Genomic DNA, 22,854 nt, shown 5'->3' with positions numbered 1-22,854 from the left:
GCTGGCGGTGATTAGTGAATTTTAAATTATCCCTTGCTGTCTTTGTTACTGAACAATCATAATCACATTTTGAGTACTGGGAAGCTATTCAAACAAATCAAATCAACCTGTGTGTCCTCTGTAGATAAAAATGAGCGTCTGATTTGATCTTAATTTAAGTTATATGCTCATTATAACATGGGAGTCCAGCTTTTTTCTTTTGTCAAGTGTATGACATTGGTGACATTAACACTGAGCTTTGAATAATCCATGAACTTTAATAATACAGGGGTATTTTCCCCCGTCCTCCCCCATGTCTTCCAATTTGTAAACGTGAAGAATACATTGCACTTTCTACAACAGAGACCTTTTGTTTATTTAAAGGTTGCTATGCCAGACAGGCGGTATGCAACACTAGAGCTGCGGTGCCCTGAAGCAGTCACATTAATGAAAATCAAAACAATTGTGAGCAGCAGGAACAGCTGTCGTGCATACACGTTGGCGAAATGAAACTGAGAAAACTGAGAGGAGGTAGTCCCCCAGTCTCCATTGCAGTATTAATGTGAAGGAAATTTACACTACTACTTTTAGTTTCACTAGACTTTTCAACCCATCTCAGCTATATGTGCATAACTGTATCTCTCACTTGTTGCTTGTGTCTAGGTGCAGGGAGCTGGGTGTTTCTGCCCCAGGTGGAATTACTACCCTAACCATACCACTCGACTCGCTCATCTCCTGCTACAGGTGTGTTGTCTGATCTGGAAATCTATGGGAATCAGTTCTCTCTTTGTTCTGTTCCCCCATTATTTTCTGTCTTCCAGGAAAGGTACGCCTTACGATGCCAGTAAGGCATCTAGTGCAGATGTCACACCCCCATCCATCGACCCAGATCACGTCACTCACTAAACTGAAGATTCACTAAGATACAGAACTTCCGTTAATGACTTTATGCTACATCAGCACAACCACACAATGCTAAACCATGCTAAACCACACAAACTCAATTAAAACAATTAGTTATCCACAGTCCAGCTAGTGGTATAGCATGAGTTAGATTTATTTGAAAATACTTCATTTTCTTTGTTCCTCCATGCATCCTCTTGGGATTGCAGAGTAAGTTTCATGATGGGAATCCTTGAACTGGATCAGTGAGGTTTAAGACCTTCAGAGGAATAAAAGCTGTATCTTTTTATCAGACTTTTCCCCACAGATGACAGACAGTTACAGCAACACAGGAAACATTGTAGTGTTTTAACACGTACCAAGTCCGGGGTTCCCCAACATCTCAGGATGTTATATATGAACTTGCGGCATCACATCCTGCCTTCCTCTCACTGCTCTACCACATCACATTAAAGAGAACCTATGCACACACACACATATATATACAGACAAAACAGTACACAGTACACATACACTTGAAAATATTCCCACACTGTGGTGTTTCAGTTTTGTTTTCTTTGCCATTGTACTTCACCTACTTTCTAGGCTTTTTTTTAATCACTCATTGTTTGTAACTTAACCTCTTTAACCACCTTTGAAGTAGAATATTCTCTTATGTGAATAATGTAGACCATGCTTTATTCGGCATGTAAAAAAGTTAAAAGATTGCTTAGCATGTCTGCTCCTGAATGTCCTACATTGTAATAAAAGGATGACAGACCTTGTGAATATTAAAATGTCTTTCAAATGGGTACTGAAGAGCGAAAATGGAAATGTTAATGCAGAGAAAGAGAGACAGATCCGTTTTGCACTGTCCATGTCTGACTCAGTGCTCAGTGTGCAATAATGACAGAAGTAAAGCACACCACAGTGATCAGTTGGGTAAGCTCCTAGACCTCCAATACACCCCTCTTCACTCTAATTGACGACTGTAATTTGATGGCACTCGTAACAGAGTTAGAAAGCAATTAGCGTCATGGCCCATCGGCACAAACAGTGCAGAGAGGCCACCTGTGGGTCACTTTTTAATTTGGTGAGTGCTTAGTGCTTAGCGCAGGACTATGCCTTTGATATACTCCGTAGATGGTAAATCCTGTTAGTGCTAACTTCACAAACTACCCCACCAACCAATATCCATCTAATCCACTGGTTAGGAGCTCACCAAGCCACACAGCAAATTATTAGGGTGTCATCTGGCCTAGGATTAAAATCCAGACTCCTTCGCAGAAAAAAAAAAAGAGATGAAAAAGTGGAGACGAAAGGGAGGGGAGGGAAGAAGGACAAGGCAATGATGGGGGAGGGTGTTTAATTAAAGCGACTGATCCGTGCTGTTTGTTGAAGGACTAATTGTCTTTCCCCTGAGGAGGCTGTTTCCTCAAGGAGCCTCTCCAAATTATACTCTAGACGGTAAATCCTTCTTGGTGGTGAGGACTACAGCTCTAACTGGAAAGGAAAGAATAATTTAAGGAAATAAGTTTATTTCAAAACAGTAACAACATACAAGGAGATTTCCTTTGTTCCTTTTGTTCTATGTAAATACTGATGGTCCCGAGTGTCTGTGTTTGTTCTAATTAGGCCAACAGTGTTGATCTTGTCAGACACTGTGCTGTCCCTTTTTTGTTTTTTACCCTGGGGAGTGTGTTTAACATGTAGCCTGCAAGCAGGGTACTTGACCCAGAATGACCTTTAACCTCTAATTAAACCAGTTTGGGTTTTCCTCCCTAGCTGTTATCCTCTGGCCCAGATTTCTGACTTTCCTGCCTTTGACTGTAAACCTGCCTTTGAGCAAAACGCCACATGGTTCACCAGGACACAGTATAAGCTGTTTATGGCAGTCAGTACTCATTGTGTTTATGTGCATTGTAATGTGTTAATGAAAAATGCATTGTACCAGGTGTATAGTGGATAGAAAAAGAGAGTTTGGCATAGTCTGTTTCTCAGAAAGAACGTTCCCATCACATGTTTTTAGGGATCAGTGTTTTCTTGTTTACAAGACTTGACCCTGGTCTTGAGCAGGAGTCCAAATTATATTTTGTCTAATCTGGTCAGGTGGGGTTATGTTGCATTGCTGGATTTCAATATGACTAATTCCTTGATGGATCTAAACAGACTCCCTATTAGCGCTGATCAAGTGGTGCACCACTATCATCACATGTCGGTTTTCAGGTGGGACAGAGAGTGTGAACTGATGAGAATATGACATTTATTCCTACTCATTTTGACCACAGCTGCTCATTAATGAGTAGCACGTCATGCTGCTGCCAGTTTTAGTGTTCTTTAATTGGGTCTGTTTGGGTTTACCGCATTTTCAGATCTAATTATCCTCGTGTTCGACAGTCTTTGGGTACTATTTGGTTCAGGTCTGTTTTTTGAAAGCTAATTCAAGCACATCTGGTCCAGGGAAGTTCTTCATGAGCTTATTTGAGACTGTTCTAAAATGTATTTTTCAGAACTTGAAATATTAATAAAATTGGCACCACAGCTTTTACTTTAGAATCTATAACCCTTCATTTAACAATTCTGATCAACTTCAGTTAACAGAAATCATGATTCACACAAAAATTATGATCTATCGGAGAGGAAAAATCCTCTAACTGTGGAAAGTTACTGCTTTCTGTTTTTTTCTTTGTTTTACACAAAAATCTAACTATGTAACTGAACTCACATAATCACCAAATCAATGTATTGAAGCATGACTGACCTTTGCTTTTTTTGCTTTGCTTATTCAATTATCAGGAGGTAAGACTCTTACACTAGACGTAGGTGTTTCATTAGAAAAAAAAAATATTGCACAACCTTCAAAACATAATTATACATATGCTTTACATTCTCCATCAGTAGCTCAGCACTGATTGTGGGTTTTATGACTGAAGGTTAAATCATGGGTTTTTTGTTTGTTCTGTTTTTTAGAATATACATCCAACAGGTCCATAATAAATCACATGTTCAATTCCAGTATGGCTTCTGATTGGTGAAGAACACACTGTCACTAGGCAGTTTTAACCAGTTACATTTCTCAAAACTCCACCTACATAGACAAAGCCAAAGCTCTGGCCCCCACTTGACCAAACAAAAGAGGAGAAAAAGAAAAGAACTGAGAGATCCCACAGTGCTGGACAATGACACAGTGTAGACTGGACATGTGTGAAGTGTGGATGCTGTATCAGCTCTTTGTGCTACGACTGCTGAAAGCCTGAGTCACAGCAAAGTTCTCTGGGTTGATTTGTAACTGGTCATAGTAGAAAAATACTAGTTATTCTTTTCTAATAACAGGACTTGAGAGAAATATTCCAATAGACAGCACTATAATAAGTACTGGTAAAGACGTTTGAATGGCCCTTTTAAGCTAGTGCTGGATTACTGAAAATTCTTCATAATATAATATCAGAACACACTGTCCTCTTTTACATTTAGTTTCAAACGCCTGCAGACTAAATCAAGATACTCCACTGGGCATAAAATCACAATTGCATGCATATAAAATGTAGTGGTCTCTAATGCATCCGTTCTCCTGCAGTCTGGAGCTGAGGTTTGTCTATGAGGCCTGTGTGGACGCGTGAGTCTAACTGGCACTCTTGCAATATTTCCAGCCGGCGCTAATGTCTTTAACAGCCAACTGTGGTCTGAATGGGGTGCAACAGGAAACACATAGCTGTCATCAAAACACACTTTTCTGGTCAAGGGTCCTTACGATAAATAAAAACAGGTTTGATTCATGCACTGACTATATTTTCGTGATCCCAGATAAGCTTGCCAATTCACTGTCATAAACAGAGTGAATTTACAGTTCCTATTTTGCATTTTCTATGGAAGGGAGAAGGTTAAGTAAAATCCAATGGCAACATATTCTGCCTTGTACGAGAGTGAGCAGTGCTGTGTCTTCACTTCAACTGTGCATGGAGTGGGAGCAGCAGTCACAGATGGTGAACAAATGTTCTCTTGAGGGAGTGTTGCACAAGAGTAGGTTCATGCGCAGCCTAGCAGTGAGCTTTGCTGCTGATGGTGTGAAAAGCAGCCACCAACAAACACGACTTCTTCCATTGATCTATGGTGCAATTTCACTCGAAGAGTGGGAATACATGTTTGCTTTATAGCATGTTCCCCTTTGTTTGTGTCTGAGCCCTTGCCAAATCATTTTACTCATTGATCAGTATTGATCAGAGTAGCTTAGATATGGCCTAATCAGTCTTAAAAATTCTGTAAGAGCTGTTGTAGATTGGTTTTACATGCCATGTATTATTATTTAAAATAAATCAGCATCCTGTGTTGTCGGTCTGTAAGATATAGGTTGTAATGTAGCACCACTGAGTTTGGTTTTAAGAGAAATAATATTAAGACAAAAAATATTAAGACATTTCTTGAGATTTATGTAGGGCTAAAGCTATTTCCATTACATCTGGAATATTTCATCTCACACTGAATAACAAACCAGATTTTGCCCACAAAATTGCAGAGCAGGCCATTAACACATAATTACTTGGTGTGAATAATGGCTGCATATATGAAATGCAAGCATTTGGACAGCATTAACTTTTTTCAGGTTTATGTACCTTAAAGAAACTGAGAAAATTAACAAAATGTGTCAGGAAAGGGAGGCTGAGTGTAAGTATGGACACAATATGGTATTTAAATGATCTGGAAATGTGTATTCTCTTTAAATTTACGTTTTACACTGTTTTATTGGAGGGGCAACCTAGCATAAAGTAAATCAAATATAATTTGTTCAGGCCTCATATCTTTTATCACTGACATTTGTATTTTCTGTCTTAAAAAAGTAAATAAATAAATATTACACCCAGTTTTGTTTTTCATGGTACACCTAGATACCAGTGTACAGATTTCTAGGGAAGATGTCCCACTTGCAGATATTTTTTAATAATTTTTTTTTAACACATCTGCTCTTTGGTGGAAAAGACAGACACACATACATGTTGCTCTATCTTTCTCTTTAGTGTTGAAAATGTTATATTTGATTCAAGTCACGTAGCATACTTGGCCAGGTCATAGTTTTCACTTATTTCTTCTTTAGAAAGCCTCTGTGTAATTTTGGCAGTATGCTTTAGATCGTTATCATGCTGGAATGTTGCTCTTCTGTCAGACCTTTGGCGAGTCGGACTCGTCTCATCAGCCAAAATATTGGAATTATCCACAAGCATTCGCGGTGCCATCAATAAATTTCATCTCCCAAACACCTTTTGCACTCCATATGCATCACCATATTGTCATACTGTCACATCCCTGCTTCACTTGCAAAACTACACATTCACTTCAGCAGAGTTTGCCAGGCACATGCCAAACATGCTGGACACCATGTGCATTCATCTTTGTGAAGTTTCAGAATGAGATTTCTCCAGTTCCTCCGAGAATTCCTTTTCTGTGAAGCCTTCATGCAGACACAAGGACAGACACATCCCATAGATCCAAACCAACATACTTCTATTGCTCACATGTCATTATATAATCATGTTCATGAAATTAACCTAATTAATCATGGGTCACCATCAAAGTTTCAACAAACGTGTACTTTCGTGGAATTCATTTTCTTCTTAAAAAAAAATAATTTTATTGTTTATAAAAGGAATTTTTACTTTTCAAATTATGAAATACTTGATTGGTAACATAGCCTTCAATTGTTTCACAATTGAATAGATTATGTTGCACAGGGCGGTAGTCTCTTTTTTGTGTAATGCATTTTCCAGGAGGACCCCTGATTTTGCAGTGACAAGACAGATGTGCATTGTGTTATGTATGTTGGTAAAACAAAAGGAAAACAAGGTCAAACAAATGTAGCGCTGTAGGGAAATCATAGATGAATTTGGAAACATTAATTGCTATTGGGCCTGACAGCAAACACACTACCAGGACTTGTTGTTATGGCCTTTACATTAATGTGAAAGCATGCAATGATTGAGGATTCTTCTAATGAATGAGTTAAGATTAATAACAAGATTGGACCAGGAGCAGAGGGGAAAGGCAGACAGGATAATGAGGGTTGCCCTTGTGTGTGAACAGTTATGCCATTGTCTCTGTGAGTAGGTGTTTTGGTCTGGATTGGTGGGCCCTGTGCTGTAATTGCGGCTTGGAATGTCAGTCTTGTTAGAGGATGTGCTTCGACTACTGGGTGTCATTGTCTGTGTGCAGTCCAATGACAGAGCTGTGGAGTCACAAACTACAATTTAGTTCATGACTTTTTATTAGCCAATTTAGTTCCTATGTCTCCATGGGAAGAGCATCTTGCACAGAAAGACATTTGACTAACTGCTTTGACAAGCCTGAATGTACAACAACAATGCCTAGCTTGAGTGTTAAGCATATTCTATGTAGTTTATATGCATAGTATAGACTGAATGTGTGTGTGTCTGTGAAAAGTACATGTGTGGTGGGTGGCAGAGTGCAGTAAGCATTAATACTGTATCCATACGCAGGTGCCACATTGGTTGCTAATTTACTGAAATAATGCATTAATGTGGCTGCCATATTGTTCTGAGGTAGGCCTCTTAATGCACGAATGCCTGTGGAAGGAGAGGTCAATTACAACTCATTACTTGGTGAGTTTTCTTTTCCATTTTTATTTATTATTTTACACCAGCAACCTTATCTGACATTTCTATAACATAAGGTTTTAAACTGCTTGTCACTGACTCTACAGTTTTAAAAAACTGATGGGATTAATCATTCATTTACAGTAGCTGTCTGTCCTGCCTGACTTTAAATGAAAGTTCCAAATTGGTAATTTTGTCTTCTCTTCGTAGCACTGTGGCCGATGAATATCGTCAAACTGTATCTTTTAGGAAAACTTGCGCAAAATACACAAAATAAATCCACCTGAAATTATTTGAATGTGTTATTAACTACAGTTCAGAGGCCGCTAGCTGTCACTAAAGGACATGTTAGTATCGTTAGCATTCAGAGAAATAGCTTACATAATTTAAAGTCACTTTAAACATTTACACATACTGTTGCATTGAAAAGTATTACTGATCAACTCACTCATTTCATCAGAACATGAAATCTCACAGAAATCTGGCATTTAGTCTTGTGGCAGTTGCAATACCTGATGAAGTTACATACCAAATTCAAACCTGTGACATTCTACTTTGAAGCTACCATTAAGGTACCAGCGTTCAGTACAAACAGCCTACAAATAATGGTGCTAAGTGTTTTGACCTCTACTGAGCATTAAGTCCTTAGCACCTCACTATAAGGTTGTCCTTTATTTAGGCATTCTTTTACTGAGTTGTTGTTGAGTATTTAGAAAAGTTATTCAAACCACTGCTAATAATGCTACTGCTGAGTATGATATACTCTAAAATTCCCTTCTTTCATCCTTTACTTTTCGTGGAGTACACTACAGTGGATCAATACATGGCCAGACTCCAAGCTGTTGGGGTAATAATCCTCACTTTCACCATGTTTTAGACAAAAACAAATGCTTAGCAATTATTCACTCTTTTGCAATAGCAATAATAATAAATGTACGACTTGTTTTTGTGTAAATTTTGGGTCAAACAGCCAAAAATGTAATGCATTTATTGGTATTCAGGATACTAAACAGCATTTGGTAATGATAAGCCTGTGACATGCATTTTAGTATGACACCTACAGATCCATAGATACTTGCATTTATGTGTGTGTGTGTGTGTGTGTGTGTGTGTGTGTGTGTGTGTGTGTGTGTGTGTGTGTGTGTGTGTGTGTGTGTGTGTGTGTGTGTGTGTGTGTTTTTGTGCGTGCGTGTCAGGATGCAAAGGGAATTTTGATGCTTTGACACACTAATCACCACATTGACTGAATTATCATCATGTGCTGATTGCAAGAAAGCAATGTGAACTTTTATCAGTTTAGCTGCCAAGAGATATAAATGTACGCATTGTGCAATGGTGATCTATCTCTCTATCTCGCTGTTTTTCTCTCGCTCGCTCGCTCTCTCTGCCTATCTCCCTCTGTGTCTCTGTGTCTGTCAGAAGAGCCCGGAGACTCATTGTTGCGCAGGAAATGCTCTCACGATACAGACTGCTAGCTTGTATACTCTAGATTTAACCCTATAATAGCAAGAGCGACATTTAACTAACCAGCTCCTGTTTGCCTAATGTTAAACCCTCATTCCAAAAACAAACTGGACAGACTACAACCAAATAGAGTTACCAAGAATAACCTAGACAGAAGATGAAACTGAAAAAACAGGTGTTTTTTCAAATTATATTTGTATTTTTGATTGACATTATGCTTTGGAAATAGAAGATATATTTCTTTTTTTTGTTTTTTTTTGTTCATGAGGTCTTTACGTTTACAGACACTGACAATCTCAGTGTCTGTAAACTGCTTCTGCTTCTGCCGCTCATAAAGACTGACAATTATTTACCTGCACGTCTTGTGTCTCTCACGTACAAATACAGTGGGGCACTAGTTGCCTTAGCTTAACAACATGTCTCCAGAGGAAGAGACTTTTACAGGCCAAACAGCCCTGTGAATATCTTATCGCCCCCCTCCTTACCTATGCCTCTTTTATATGAGTCCACACTCATCAATGTCCACACTAAAATCTCCATTAAAATGAATCATTAAAATAGAGTTTGCAAATGAACTAAAGCATATCTTTTGAAGAGTAGCAGGCCTTTGGCTCAGGATTGTTTAGCGCATTTTTTAGGCTCATTTAACAGTGATAGATTTATTTATCCAGAAGGTGCTTCTCTGATCTTTTTATCAGTCCTGTAGGCTGAGAATGGGCCTGACTTTCAGCCTGCCTCCTAAGCCTCGTCAGTATCTTCCCATTTCATTAGGAATCACTCAGCACTTCAGAGAAACATTCAATTACGCTCCAATGGTAATTAAATGTTCTTCAAATGAGTTCATTTAAATCATCGCCATTTGGGCTTCAGTTGGGTTTTTAATGCCGTGCTCAACACAGAGCTCAAATGAACGTTAAGCGCCTCACCCAGTGGGAATATTTGAACGGCCATGCTCACAATCACAGTCAGATGACTTTTAACCAGCTTAGCACCGTTAACAATTGAGAAGATATCATTGCTAGGAAAAGATCAAGACTGCAGGATTTAAACATGCAACAACTCTGATAATATTGGTAACTCTCTAAAGCAGATGGTGTGTACTTGCAGGTCAGAAATGAGCCTCACAGTTTCAATGTCACAGTCAGTCTTATTGGAGAAGAGCAAGTGTGACATCGCCTGAAGTTGCTTTGCTCACCGTGTTAGATTATGTCTGATTTGACATGGGTAATAGAGGGGACAAAATTCATCCACTCACGTTTCATTGTGACGAAGGTTTCCACATTACAGGTTTGGAATGTATGACGATAAAAGGCTTAAATGTCATTGCAAATCCTGTGATTAGAAATGGCTGAAATCCAAGACCAGATTTTTAACATTATGGGACATTATGGAAAACGTTAAATATGACGAGGTAAAGCCCATAATGACACTTTGTACTCTTTCTTTGGCAATAGTCTTTTTATTTAGTTAATCAGACAATCCATTATGAAGGGCACAGCTTTAGTTTTACAATAGCTAATGCACCACTATAAAAGCTGTAAAGTGTTTTGCTCTTTTGTTTTTTTACTGATGCTACCTTTAGAGCAGAACATAAGTACTGAGTACACTCGTAGAGAATAAACTTTTAATTGTTCATATTGTGTGTTAAAAGGACCACCTCCTACCACAATGGACCAGCCCTGTACAGTCCAGCATAATAAATGCAATAATTATGTGTTTCTGATATAACTGTAAATCATTTAATGACCCTACAAGCGAGAGTTATTTTTAAAAGGGGATTCATCAATATTCTCCAGGGGTGTATAAAGAAAGGTCAGAAAATCTCTTATTAGGCTTGAGCATGCGCATGGGTGTGTGCCTCTCTTTGCATTTGTATATGTCTGCATGTAGTTGGGAATAAGTTTGTGCAATTGTTTCTGCTTTCATGTATTTATTTAGATAGAAGAAATGTCCTTATCACCAGTTCACAAATATGTAGACGTATTTCATCACTTCATCACACAAGACTGATAAAAAATGAAGATCCTGCTTTTCTAAACATTATAATATTATGTGCCATAGCCCTGAGGCCACATCATTTATTGCATATGAGAAGTATTAGATTTATGTACCAACATACAACACACTGGATTTGAGAACCCTTCTAAAAACTCTGTGGATCTTATCAAACTGTTGTTTGTCATAAGCAGACTGTTTATCTTCACTAAGTCAATAGTCTGTATTGGCATATTTGACAAATACTGTGTTGAACATAATAAAGAGATAGTCTCATTAGGTTCACTGTAATGACCATGTAGAAGGTGACAAATGAATGGAAAATCAACATAAATAAGGACATGTCCAAATGCTAAACTAAACCTAAAGCCCTTGTATAGAGTCACATGGAAAGGTATAACATTAGGTGGTATTATATCATATTATTATTTACCACTGCCATGATGATCAACTCAACAAAAATGACAGGAGTAAAAAAAGTTATCATAAAAAAATTTAGCTTAAAAAAAAGCAAATAATTATTGTTTTTTGATATTCATTGTGCATTTATTCATTTTTGCATTTGTGAAAATACACAGCAGGAGTTAGAGGCTGGATACTTTCCAGATGCTTCTTTACAACACAACAACTCCCCTGAACATTGCATGTTTGCAGCTTAAAATCTTGTAGCCTGGAAATTGAGAAATAGCTGCTTTATGGTAACGAACGTGCTATATCAGCACTGAACTGCTATATTGTATATTGTATGGAAAAACACCCCTTAATTGTTTGTAAAACAGCGAATGCAAACAATGAAGTAAACATATTTCATGTTCCATCCATCCATTCGCATCCGCTTATCCTTTTCAGGGTCGCGGGCGCTGGTGCCTGAAAAAAGGGGATTGGCCAGCTCTTGGATTTACGTAAGCATCTTGCGTGTATTTAACACAATTGCCTCATGCTTTAAAGTTAAGTGTAACTACATAGTGTAGAAACTACATGGTATGCAGAGAGGCTGTTCATATCATGTTCAAGTGAAGTAAGTCAATAATATATCAATGTTAAATCCCGCGACACCGTTTCAGACTCGCGCTCTTTAGATCGTGGTTTCAGGAAGGCATCCATCTCAGTCAAGTCGAGCAGCCACCTCTACTTTTTTTAGTATACCAAAAAAAGTAAATTGGGTGGTTGTTACATTAAAAAAAGTCTAACTTGTAATTTGAACACAATAATTTCATGTTTCTATGAAATTTCTACAAAATTCAACAACTTAATTTGTTCTTGTTGACATGATACAATCTAGTAAGAGTGGTTAGTTGCTGAACTCATGAAATTCACAAGATCGCACAAGATTTCAAACTGCAGGAAAATCACTGGAGTTATAAGAGGCAGACAACTACACACGCACCACGTGCATGCTATTGCTATTTATTGTGTAATATTACAAAAAGAAAAAAATTCTGCATCAAATACAGGAAATCATAGCTTTCCTAAGGTCCTGTGTTCAAATCCACATTCTGGCTAGTTTGCAGGTATTCTGGTTTCCTCCCGCAGTTAAAAGTCATGCAGTTATTAGAGTTAGGGTTAACTGATGATTCTAAATTACCTGTGAATGTAAGTGTAAATGGTTGTTTGTTTCTATGTGATAGACTGGTCAGCTGTCCAAGGTGTACCCTGCCTTGTAACCTATCACTTCAGGGTTATTTCCCAGCCCTCCTGCAACCAGGATAAAGATAGAAGGATGGTAGTTGTTGAAGACCCATTCAATTTTTATGGTAACCAGGATCTAGACTTTGTTGAAGATTATGTAATATGAAGACAGCATGTAGTATTTAAGTGACCAAGTAGTATTGGGGTAAAAGTTATTGAATAGTGTTAAAATAAAATGACAAAATTGTGAAGGATTAAAATATTCCAAGAGCTCAACTTACTTCATCTGAACATGTTTCAATCACGTTTTATGAACACAAAATGCACAGGTTTACTGAATATGAAAAAGTTGTGTTGATTTAACTCAGTTGTTTACGTTTCTGCCAAAGCAAAACATTTGTGTGCAACCAATGTCCACTATTGAATCAAGTAAATCCAACATGGACTTTTTTTCAGTGTATCCCAGCTGTCATAGGGAAAGAGGCGGGGTACACCCTGGACAGGTCGCCAGTCTGTTGCAGGGCTAGCACACAGAGACAGACTGTCATTCACACCTATGGGCAATTTAGATTTTTCAATTAACCTATTCCCACAAAGTGCACATCGTTGGGAAAGCTATCCACCAGTTAATATATCATTTAATTGTGATACACATTAACCTTACACATGACAGTAAACCAATACATTATGTTCATGTGAATGTAATTATGGCTAATATGCAAACCACTCTGCCAACTCTTGTACAATATTGACTAGTCTTCTTCGATTACTTAGCATGGGGTGAAGAGAATAGCATACATTTACTGGGCACATAGTATTAATTAGCAACCATGTCACTGAACTTGACAAATATTCAGCTGGGGGGGAGGGAATGGAATATGAGAGATAAAACCTCAAAACTCATGTGTCATCCCAGGGTCGTGTGACACTAAGACAGTCTAGAAAACATGTGTGACTGTGCTGTTCACAGCACTGTAACACATTCACTGGTTTACTGCTGGTTTTTTGCCATGAAGCCAAAGAACTGATACTAACTTGTGTTCAGACACCAGAGTTCTCTGCTTACATAAAGCCCACTAGCTGTAGGCTACGAAATATTTTCCACCGGTGTCACAGTGGCTAACCAAACTCCACCTCAGACTACAACCCTGCTCTCCTCCTGACCTTATTTTGTCTTCTCTGTCCTCTATCACACCCTTCTCTGCCTCACCCTTCTTCTGACTAATGGATTAAAGTAATTGTGACATGGCTGTGCCCACATTCTGTTGGTAGGGTGAAAATTGATATGCCAGCTTTGTTGCTGTCACTAAAGTGTTGATGAAACTGCATTGCAGCAGTGCAATACCAGCTCGTCTCGTTAGTAAAGATGTAAAGCATGGGTTGCCTTTCTGTCTTCTTCATTTTACAGTTAAAAGTAATGCTCAGAATGCTATGTTTTATTTGGTTTCTTGTTTGGTAAAGCCATACTAAACTTTTTTTTAGCTAAATTGCCTGTATGGTTGCAGGCTCTATCGGCTTCCAGGTATTTGAGTGCCAACATGGATACAGTAACAGTCTCTGGTTAGCCCTGCCTGAAACTGAGGAACCCGCTTCCCACCACACACAAAGTCTAACAGATACAAAAGACAACTTACTGACCTCTGATCTTCCCGCTCAGTTGCCTCTAGAGCTAACCAGAATGAGAGAAGTTCAGACAGATAACAGCAAAAGACCAACCTAAAAGACAGTATTCATGTTAATGCTAAAATTCTCTTCTAAGGTTTAACAACTACTGACTATATACTTTGTAAAAAAATAAGTGTCACCATAGACAAGGAGTCACACAACAGATGTGTGTAGAAGTAATGGAGAAGTAAATTTGAGTCCTTATCTTATCAAAGCCATTTTTAATATTCAGATCTAATCTGAGGTCAGAAAATCAAATTAGAACATGACCAACACCCTAGATTGATCATAAACCATTACAGACCGAAACTACAAATCATGTTGTTTTGTTTCTTGTTTGTTTCTTGTTTGGTTTTTAAACAGTACACTGTAAACAACTACACAGTGTTTAATGCATTACAATTGACGGTTTACATGATGCATTTTAGATTAGCAAATTTAACATAGTCAAAGCAAATGAATTGATAACATGTAAGTGGATCCATAATTCAGTGTTTAACACATTCACCTAACCTGTGAAAGATCCCCAGCTCAAGAGTGGGAAGGGACGCAAATCCCAGAGAGAGTTATGCCAGGAAGGGCAAAAATCCATGCCAAATCAAATATGTGGATTCATCCCTTGTGGCAACTCATGAAAATGTGTGTTAATTAAATAAAATGAGTGAAATAGGTGACACACAAAGTGAGTATATACACAAATAGCCTTCTTCAGTCGTGTCTCACGATTCTTAAGTTTGGAAAGCCAATGAACACATTGAACATTAATGACTACAGCATTCTAACAAGCTGCACTCTTCAGTTTCATGTGGCTGCTGTGGTTTCAAAAATCCTCCAGATTTTTTTTTCAAATTGCTGAAAAGCCTGAGCGAAAAAATGAGGTGACCTATTTAATGAGGCTGGATGGTTTCATATCTTTATAAGTCAACCTCGCGTTGCTGTTCCATCTCATCCCATGAACTTCTGTCTTTCCGGTTCGATAAGTTGTCTTCACAGCATATACTGATCTCTCTCCATGTAGATCTCTCACAGGTCTGCATCATCAATAACTTCAAAAGCACAAAAGCAGCTAAATTAGGTTCGCCACTTTCTTCTGTCATGACTAATGAGCTTTCCCTTCGTTTGTATATTAGTCTCAGTCCGCTGTGGCCGCACCCCAGGGAACAGGCCGCTGCTGTGCCTTCCTGTGAACAGGTAAGCCCAAACAGATGACAAGGCAACAGAATGGAAATACAAACAATAGGGTTTTGTTTGAATTTTATTTGAGCCATATGTAGCGTTCAATTACCATACAAATGGATACATCCACTTACCCTTTAATAAAACATTCAGTAACAGTAATGATGATGTTTTTACACAAAACACAGCCTTATAAAAAAACTTTTATTCTGCATTTATTCTAATTTATTCAACATGTAATAAAATATTTGAAAGTCTGTTGTTTTACCAAATTAATAATATATAACTAGTATTTCTCCCATTTAAAGATTAGAAAATCAGAATCAGAATACTCAAATAACCCCCATAATGTTATGTCAACAAAACATAAAGACATAACCTGAACTATAGTTTTGGGCAGCCATAGGCCAAGTGTTGAACTCCCTGTGGTTGTAACATATCTGGTTTATTGTCAAGATCATCTTCCACATGACTGAGTTGAACTATCATTAAATAGGACGCATACAAAAATCTAAAAATATACATCATTGCAAAGATGAGATCATACGCTTGGCGAGAGAGTGGGAAACAGGCTATGATTATAGGCTTTTGTCACAGGAAAGAAATGGTTATTTGTCAGCACCATGTCAAAATAGGCCACAAAAGAAATCAACACTCTTGTGGCCAGTAAGACAGGGCCAGTGTGGCTTACATCACTATTTTCCCTAACAAACTTCTTTATTTTTTTTTTAAGTGAGCTGCTATTAGTCATTAGTTAATTGCATTTTGCCTATACATTAATGGGAGACTTCAACAATACACTGTATACAAACTGTATACAAACCTTACTATTTATTCTGATTTTTAAAAGTCATGCTGTGTCCACTGGGGTAAAGAAACTATAACCACCTAACTAGACAGGACTTACAGTGGAAGCTGGATTACCAAGACTGACTCATGTTAGTGTTGTACACAAGTCAATTAAATGCAGGAGACCTCTGAACTGAGATAAAGAGCAATGTACTCAGATAAAGTGAGTTTTATGGCTTCCACAGAATATCAGTTTGCACTGAGCAGCGGGTTCACTCGCATCCACTTCCTCTGATATGACTTCTTCCATAAAACACAAAATTGACTTTGTTATGTAAGATGTTTGAAATTCAGTCGGGGTACCGTGTCTTTTTCCTACTGAAGTGAAGAAAACAACGACACTCGGACCGTGTACATGTGTTTGTGTTTTGCAAACAGTATATGTTTCATTCAACTTTCAACTCTTCGAAAATTGTGTGGACTGGATGGGGAGGGGAATCCCTTTCACTAGCGTGCCCAAAAGGTGGCAGTGTTGAGTTTTACAATGGTGTGCGAAAACATGACAACCTCTTCAATCCGCCTTTCATATTTTTTTTTCCTTTTTTTGTCAAGTTACCGCGCAGCTTCTTACATGCCACTTTTGTTTTATATTTAGTTGATAAAACATAGTTTCTAGGTTTTAATTGTGCTGTACATTCAGACAAATAACAGACATTGCCATTAGGAAGTGGACGGGTTTTGTTCAGGTAATGTTCGCAAGATTAAGACTTATGTCTTAAAATGTATAACCAGTTTATGCTACAGGGTTACGCGAACTATATAAGGTCTGTTTTATGATTGCTTTCTCTCTCTTTTTTCTATATGTCAAGCATTACAACTCCGTTTTGTAATTAATTTAGAGCATGCTCTGTTTCGTTCCACTTACAACTCATACTTCGAAAAATTAAAGTAATAAATGAATAAATGAATAAATAAAATGAAATCGAAATTACGATAAAAAGAACAAAAGGATCTATGCTCCGACTGACAGTCAGCTGGTGTCCATTGACGGTAGATAAAAGTTTTGTTTCTCTGGGCTACTAATATGTTAATTAGCTGTTAGAGTGTGCGACCCTATTGGCTCGTCGTCCGAGTCAATTTCCCATTTCCAGCCTGACGTCAGAGCGGCTACAATGCTTAAACTCATCTGCTGTGTGATCCCACTAAAAAATCGCCCCACCAGACAGCGGGTTAGAACGTGCAAGTGAGCTTTTACTCCCTGACTTTCGGTGTGTTTCCCTCTCCGCGTGCGCAATGTATTCATGAAGAAGTGTTAAATGTTTGAAATCCAAAACCGCCGAATTTCACATGCTGAAAAAGGACTCCGCTACTCGTACGCGCGGCACTGGTGTGTCAGTGCAATAGACTCTGCAAAGAAACTCTACTCACACACGCCTGCAAGTCCGCGGCTGCAAAAAGGACGCCGAAAACCTAATTTTTTTTTCAGTTTCAAGACAAACGCGTAAAAATCAAACTGGCTCACGTTCTTCCCAACCAACCCAGTTTGACAGCTGCTCTTCACCCCGTTTGGAGGACTGTCAGCAGCAAGAGGATGGCATCAGAGCTGGCAATGAGCAACTCCGACCTGCCCACCAGTCCCCTGGCCATGGAATATGTTAATGACTTCGATCTGATGAAGTTTGAAGTGAAAAAGGAGCCGGTGGAGCCCGATCGCAACATCAGCCAGTGCAGTCGCCTTATCGCCGGGGGATCCTTGTCTTCCACCCCGATGAGCACGCCTTGCAGCTCGGTGCCCCCTTCCCCAAGCTTCTCGGCGCCCAGTCCGGGCTCGGGGAGTGAGCAGAAGACACACATTGAGGATTTCTACTGGATGTCCGGTTATCAACAGCAGCTGAATCCAGAGGCGCTGGGCTTCAGCCCCGAAGACGCGGTCGAGGCGCTGATCAACAGCAGTCATCAGCTCCAGTCTTTCGATGGCTATGCCAGGGGCCAGCAGTTTGCTGGTGCAGCCGGAGGAGGAAGCACCATGGCCGGGGAAGAGATGGGGTCCGCCGCGGCGGTGGTGTCGGCAGTAATTGCTGCGGCAGCCGCTCAGAACGGAGCGCAACACCACCACCACCACCATCACCACCACAGCAGCAGCCACCACCAGGCACCGGGCGTCCAGTCCAACGGCACTTCTGGGACAAATCACCCACACATGCGCTTGGAGGAGCGGTTCACAGACGAGCAGCTGGTGACCATGTCAGTGCGGGAGCTCAACCGGCAGCTACGGGGGGTCAGCAAAGAAGAGGTGATCAGATTGAAACAGAAGAGGAGGACCCTAAAGAACAGAGGCTACGCTCAGTCCTGCCGGTTCAAGCGAGTTCAGCAGCGGCACGTCCTGGAGGGAGAGAAGACACAACTCCTGCAGCAAGTCGAGCACCTAAAGCAAGAGATCTCCAGGCTGGTCCGGGAGAGGGACGCGTACAAAGAAAAGTATGAGAAGCTCATCAGCAACGGCTTCAGAGAAAACGGATCCAGCAGTGACAACAACCCTTCATCTCCGGAGTTTTTCATGTGAGTTTCGACATTATCGCGAAATAAAACTATATCAGATGAATAACTCACCCCGCGTAAAAAGTTTTCATTCTGAAACTTTTTTTTTTTATTATTTACTTGACGCAAATCCCACTATATGCCTAGATGAAGAACTAATTTATCAACTTTTTGATTTTTTTTTATTACATTTATTTTTTTTTTTTTGAAAATAAGTTCCCTCCATTCTACCACTGCTGTAGATTTGGAGGGCTTTGTTATCCGCATTTTTTTAATCTAGAAGAGGCGTATTGAGAAAACTTTCTACTTTTTGCTATCATACTCAGTATATTACACATAGTTTGTCTGTCAAGATTTTTTTTCATCTCTGTTCATTAGATTTGCAGTGTTTGATATTTGAAAGTTGATCCAACTTTATGCCGCAGTATACCAAGTGTGCATGCAAGCACTAAGTATACTCATTTGAAGTTCATCAACTTGGCCCTTTTTCATCATTTTAGTTTTGATTCAGTGTACAGATTCTTATCAAAAGTGCATCCATCGACAGTATGTTTTTTCCTTTTTTTCTTTCTTTCTCCTTTTTTTATTTTTTATTTTTTTTGTCTGCCAAACTTGGAGGATTGCAAGCCTGCCGTTTGACGCCACCTCATCTCATGCGTTTGCTTGTTATTGTGTGGAGCAACAAAAGACTGTATCCATTACAAACTCTTCATTGTTTTAAAGAGATGTGTTATTGAACTGCCCTGCATGCTGGACATGTATGGTTTTTCTTTCTATGCTTGAAGATGTCCTATTTTGTCGGATGACTCCAGCATGGCACTCATACTTCATTTAGGCCTCCTCACTTTTTTGGGACAGAGACAAAAAAGTGACAGGACTTCCCACCCCCTGTAGTGGTGCATTTCAGCTGTGTTGAAGTGCACCACCATCGGCTGTCATAAGACTGCAGTGAATGCGCTGGCATTCCTGGTGGAAGTTTGTCGGCGGGGACCCTGGTGCGAGGGGAAAAAGAAAAGACTTCAGTATGAAGGAAATTACCAGTCAATTTCCTGGAAGTTTAGTCTGTTGCTAAGCCTATGTTGTTATTTAAATATATTCCATTGTGCATTTGTCATCATTTGAATAATTTTTAAAGCGTAATTTAAAGACAAAGTTTTATAATCTATGATGCAAAAGATATCATGTGCTACAGCTTATGTCATATAGATTTCTAGGATAATTAATAATAAGATTGCTGCCCAAAACTATTTTTAACACTGATTAAGAGAAATTGGCTCGGCTCCAATTTATACAGTGAGCAGTATTGTGCAGTGCATAAAACAGCGCTTTTGCAGCATGTGCTATAAACCGAAGTGTGAGAGATCTGGTGTCCGACACACATTTTATTATTATATTTTAAATAACTATATTAAGAAAAAGTATATTTGGAGAAGACAATTCTCACAAGTCTAAGTAAATTACTGTGCTTTTGAAAATGTGTTTCTTGATTGAACTGACTTATTCTGAACAGAAATGCACTAAAAAAATGTCATGTGGAAAATTAGCTTTCCATCTCCCAAGAAGATAGATCTGACATTCGTTTACGACTTAGTCGTATCATTTGGAGATATTAGCATCAGTTCAGGGTATACTGTTGTTTTCTCTTAAATAAACGTAAACATTTGCAAAGCAATAAGTAATTATTCTAATCTATAATGTCCGGACATTATTAGATCGTCAGGGAGTGTCACCCTGCATGTATAAAAGGGGGGAGTACCATTCGCCAATAAATTTTGAAAATATGTTAATTAATCTTTCATCTTACATATAGTATATATATACATATATATATATATATTTTGCTGTGCAAAATTATTTCATTCACTAACCATATGTGATGTTCATATGTGCTCGTTTCTCATTTCATACAATTAAATGATATGCAATAAATGTATGTAATTGTCTTCAATAAGTTTCTCACTTTTCTTTTGAGTTGTCCTGAGACTCTTTGTTGTTTGTGAGTGAAACACACAGAAATGAAACTAGAAAACATGTCATCTCCATATTACTGCCCCACATTTTAACACTGCTTATAGGGGTCTTGTTACCCTCTTTTTAAGGCGTTTCTGCCAGAATTAATTTAGTAAGAGCTTCTTACACCATTTTGGAAGAATCAGAAACAGGAATGAATTGAACATTTAAGGAAAGCAATTCAGGCTGGCAGTGTAAAAAAAAAATTGTAAAATGTAGAGATGCAAGTCCATTGTTGCAATAACTTAATGAAGCCTAATAATAATAACAATAACTCACACTGGCGTGCAGCTAATTAAACATTTCTGCTTTGACAGTCTGTTGAATGATAGAGACGCATGTTTCTTCACAATCCATGAATTAACACCAAATAAAAATATATGTATTTATTATTTCCTATGATGATGATCCTAAAAAGGAGAAACAGACCTTACCTGCTGACATTTTTCATTTAAAGTCCAACGTGATTCTATCATTATAATAAAAAAAATAAGTGTTAGAAATATTGTGTTTGCATCTCAGTTCATGAACTTCATCCTCATTTTTATTTGCAGAAGTCCAATTTGATTTTATGTCTGATAAATCATGTTAACATTATTATGAACAGTCTGGTCATGTGTGAGCCTTTCTATTTGTGCATATGTGTGTGCTTGTCTTAAGTGCTGCTTCATGTGGGAGTATGCAAGCGTGTATTTGGACTTAGGTGTAAATCTGAATGTGTGTGTGTGTGTTTCCTTGAGTGGCAGTATGTAATAATGACAACACTGTGAGTTTCTTGTGGCTGTGCATGATGCATGCTCCATATTTGTACCCTTCACTTACCCTTTTTACACATTCTTTGCTTACTTATCTGTTGTGCCCGCTTACCGTGTTTCTCGGACACTCTGCACTTACAGTCATTAGCATGTCATCGTTTGGCTTTCTCAGTTTCATCCAGCTCTTTCCTTTTTGTCAGTGGGTCTGGACGTTGGCCTGAAGCAAACATGCTGTGGGAGACGGGGCGCACGGAGGGCACAGCCATGTCAGGCATGTGAGGGGGCGCTGGAGAAGGTGCCAATTTATGTCAGCCACTGTGGTTAGCAGAAGAGTCTCTGCTCTGCTGTACCCAATCTTGCATTGCATTTGGTGTTTTTACATCATATGCTGATTTTCTTTTTAACATAACTTTTGGACTGCACTTGGACACGAACTAAACTTGCCACTTTCCAGAAAGACAAGAGGAAAAGTTCTTTGCTGAGTTCACAAGGAATAGGCTTGTGGGCATTCGGAACAATTTGTTTGTTGAAACAGGAAGACCAACGTGCCAAAATACACTTTGAGGAAACGCTACAGTTTCTGAAGACAGATTCAATCTGGATTTGTCTTCTGTTTTGCAGTTTAGCCACAGATTATCAGTGTCCAACGGATACAGACAAAAAAACGCCTTTCATAAAAATGAACCGCACTGTCAATGTGTTAAAGCAGTAAGTGCTCAACCGTTCGTAGTCTTTGCCATTATAAATTTCATACTTGTTAAATTTGCAAAAAAGCAAGCTTCTGCGCCATCTGCCAATGATGATGTGCTACACAGCTCATCAAAAAGGAGAGAGAGGGAGAGGGAGAAAGACAGTTTTAACCCAAGATCTGAGGTGTGCACTGCTGCTGTGGTGGCTGATTTGCCCAGAGTGAGGGGAGAAGCTGAGACAATAGTCAGGCTTGGGCTGAATTAAATGATTTTGCTGATGATTAATAGTGGTGTGGGCCAGTGGCTCCTGCGATGTAAAGATGATAAATTGTGAGTGTAGCTCTGTGCAGCTGTGCCAGTGTTGGGTCTTAGCATGTACACACCATGCAATTTACAGCCAAGCCGTTCTCCTTCTTCCTCAATTTATCTAATTACATCTAAAGCAGTAGTACCGTTATAGTCTGATATGTCACATTAACCACAACAATGTATGAAATGACTTTAGAGAGGATAATCATTTGCTTTTCCCCTCATTTAAAAGACATGTTTTTGTATTTGCCATTTCAAAGAGGAAATAATTTCCTCTTTGCTTAAGAGTCTCTTCTTTTCTGCCTCTCTTTAAACCATGCTTTCAGTGCAGTGGGTTTTTTGATGTGTTTTGAGTGGCATGTAAAAAATGAA

The 22,854-nt window shown here is 38.8% G+C and overlaps 1 protein-coding gene across 1 annotated transcript in view; it reads left to right on the top strand.

Moving 5' to 3' along the window:
• Positions 1-15,525: 15,525 nt before the first annotated feature.
• Positions 15,526-22,854, top strand: part of mafa (MAF bZIP transcription factor a) — a 71,894-nt gene continuing 64,565 nt past the window's right edge. Inside the window, exon 1 of the mRNA XM_080885736.1 lies at positions 15,526-18,740. Within this exon, the coding sequence (XP_080741862.1) occupies positions 17,773-18,740 (968 nt within the window). The 5' untranslated portion in view covers positions 15,526-17,772. The remainder of the gene's footprint in view (positions 18,741-22,854) is intronic.

This window comes from Rhamphochromis sp. 'chilingali' (assembly GCF_963969265.1).
Source record: "Rhamphochromis sp. 'chilingali' genome assembly, chromosome: 6".
NCBI lineage: Eukaryota > Metazoa > Chordata > Actinopteri > Cichliformes > Cichlidae > Rhamphochromis > Rhamphochromis sp. 'chilingali'.
This window is presented reverse-complemented; position numbering and strand designations above follow the sequence as displayed.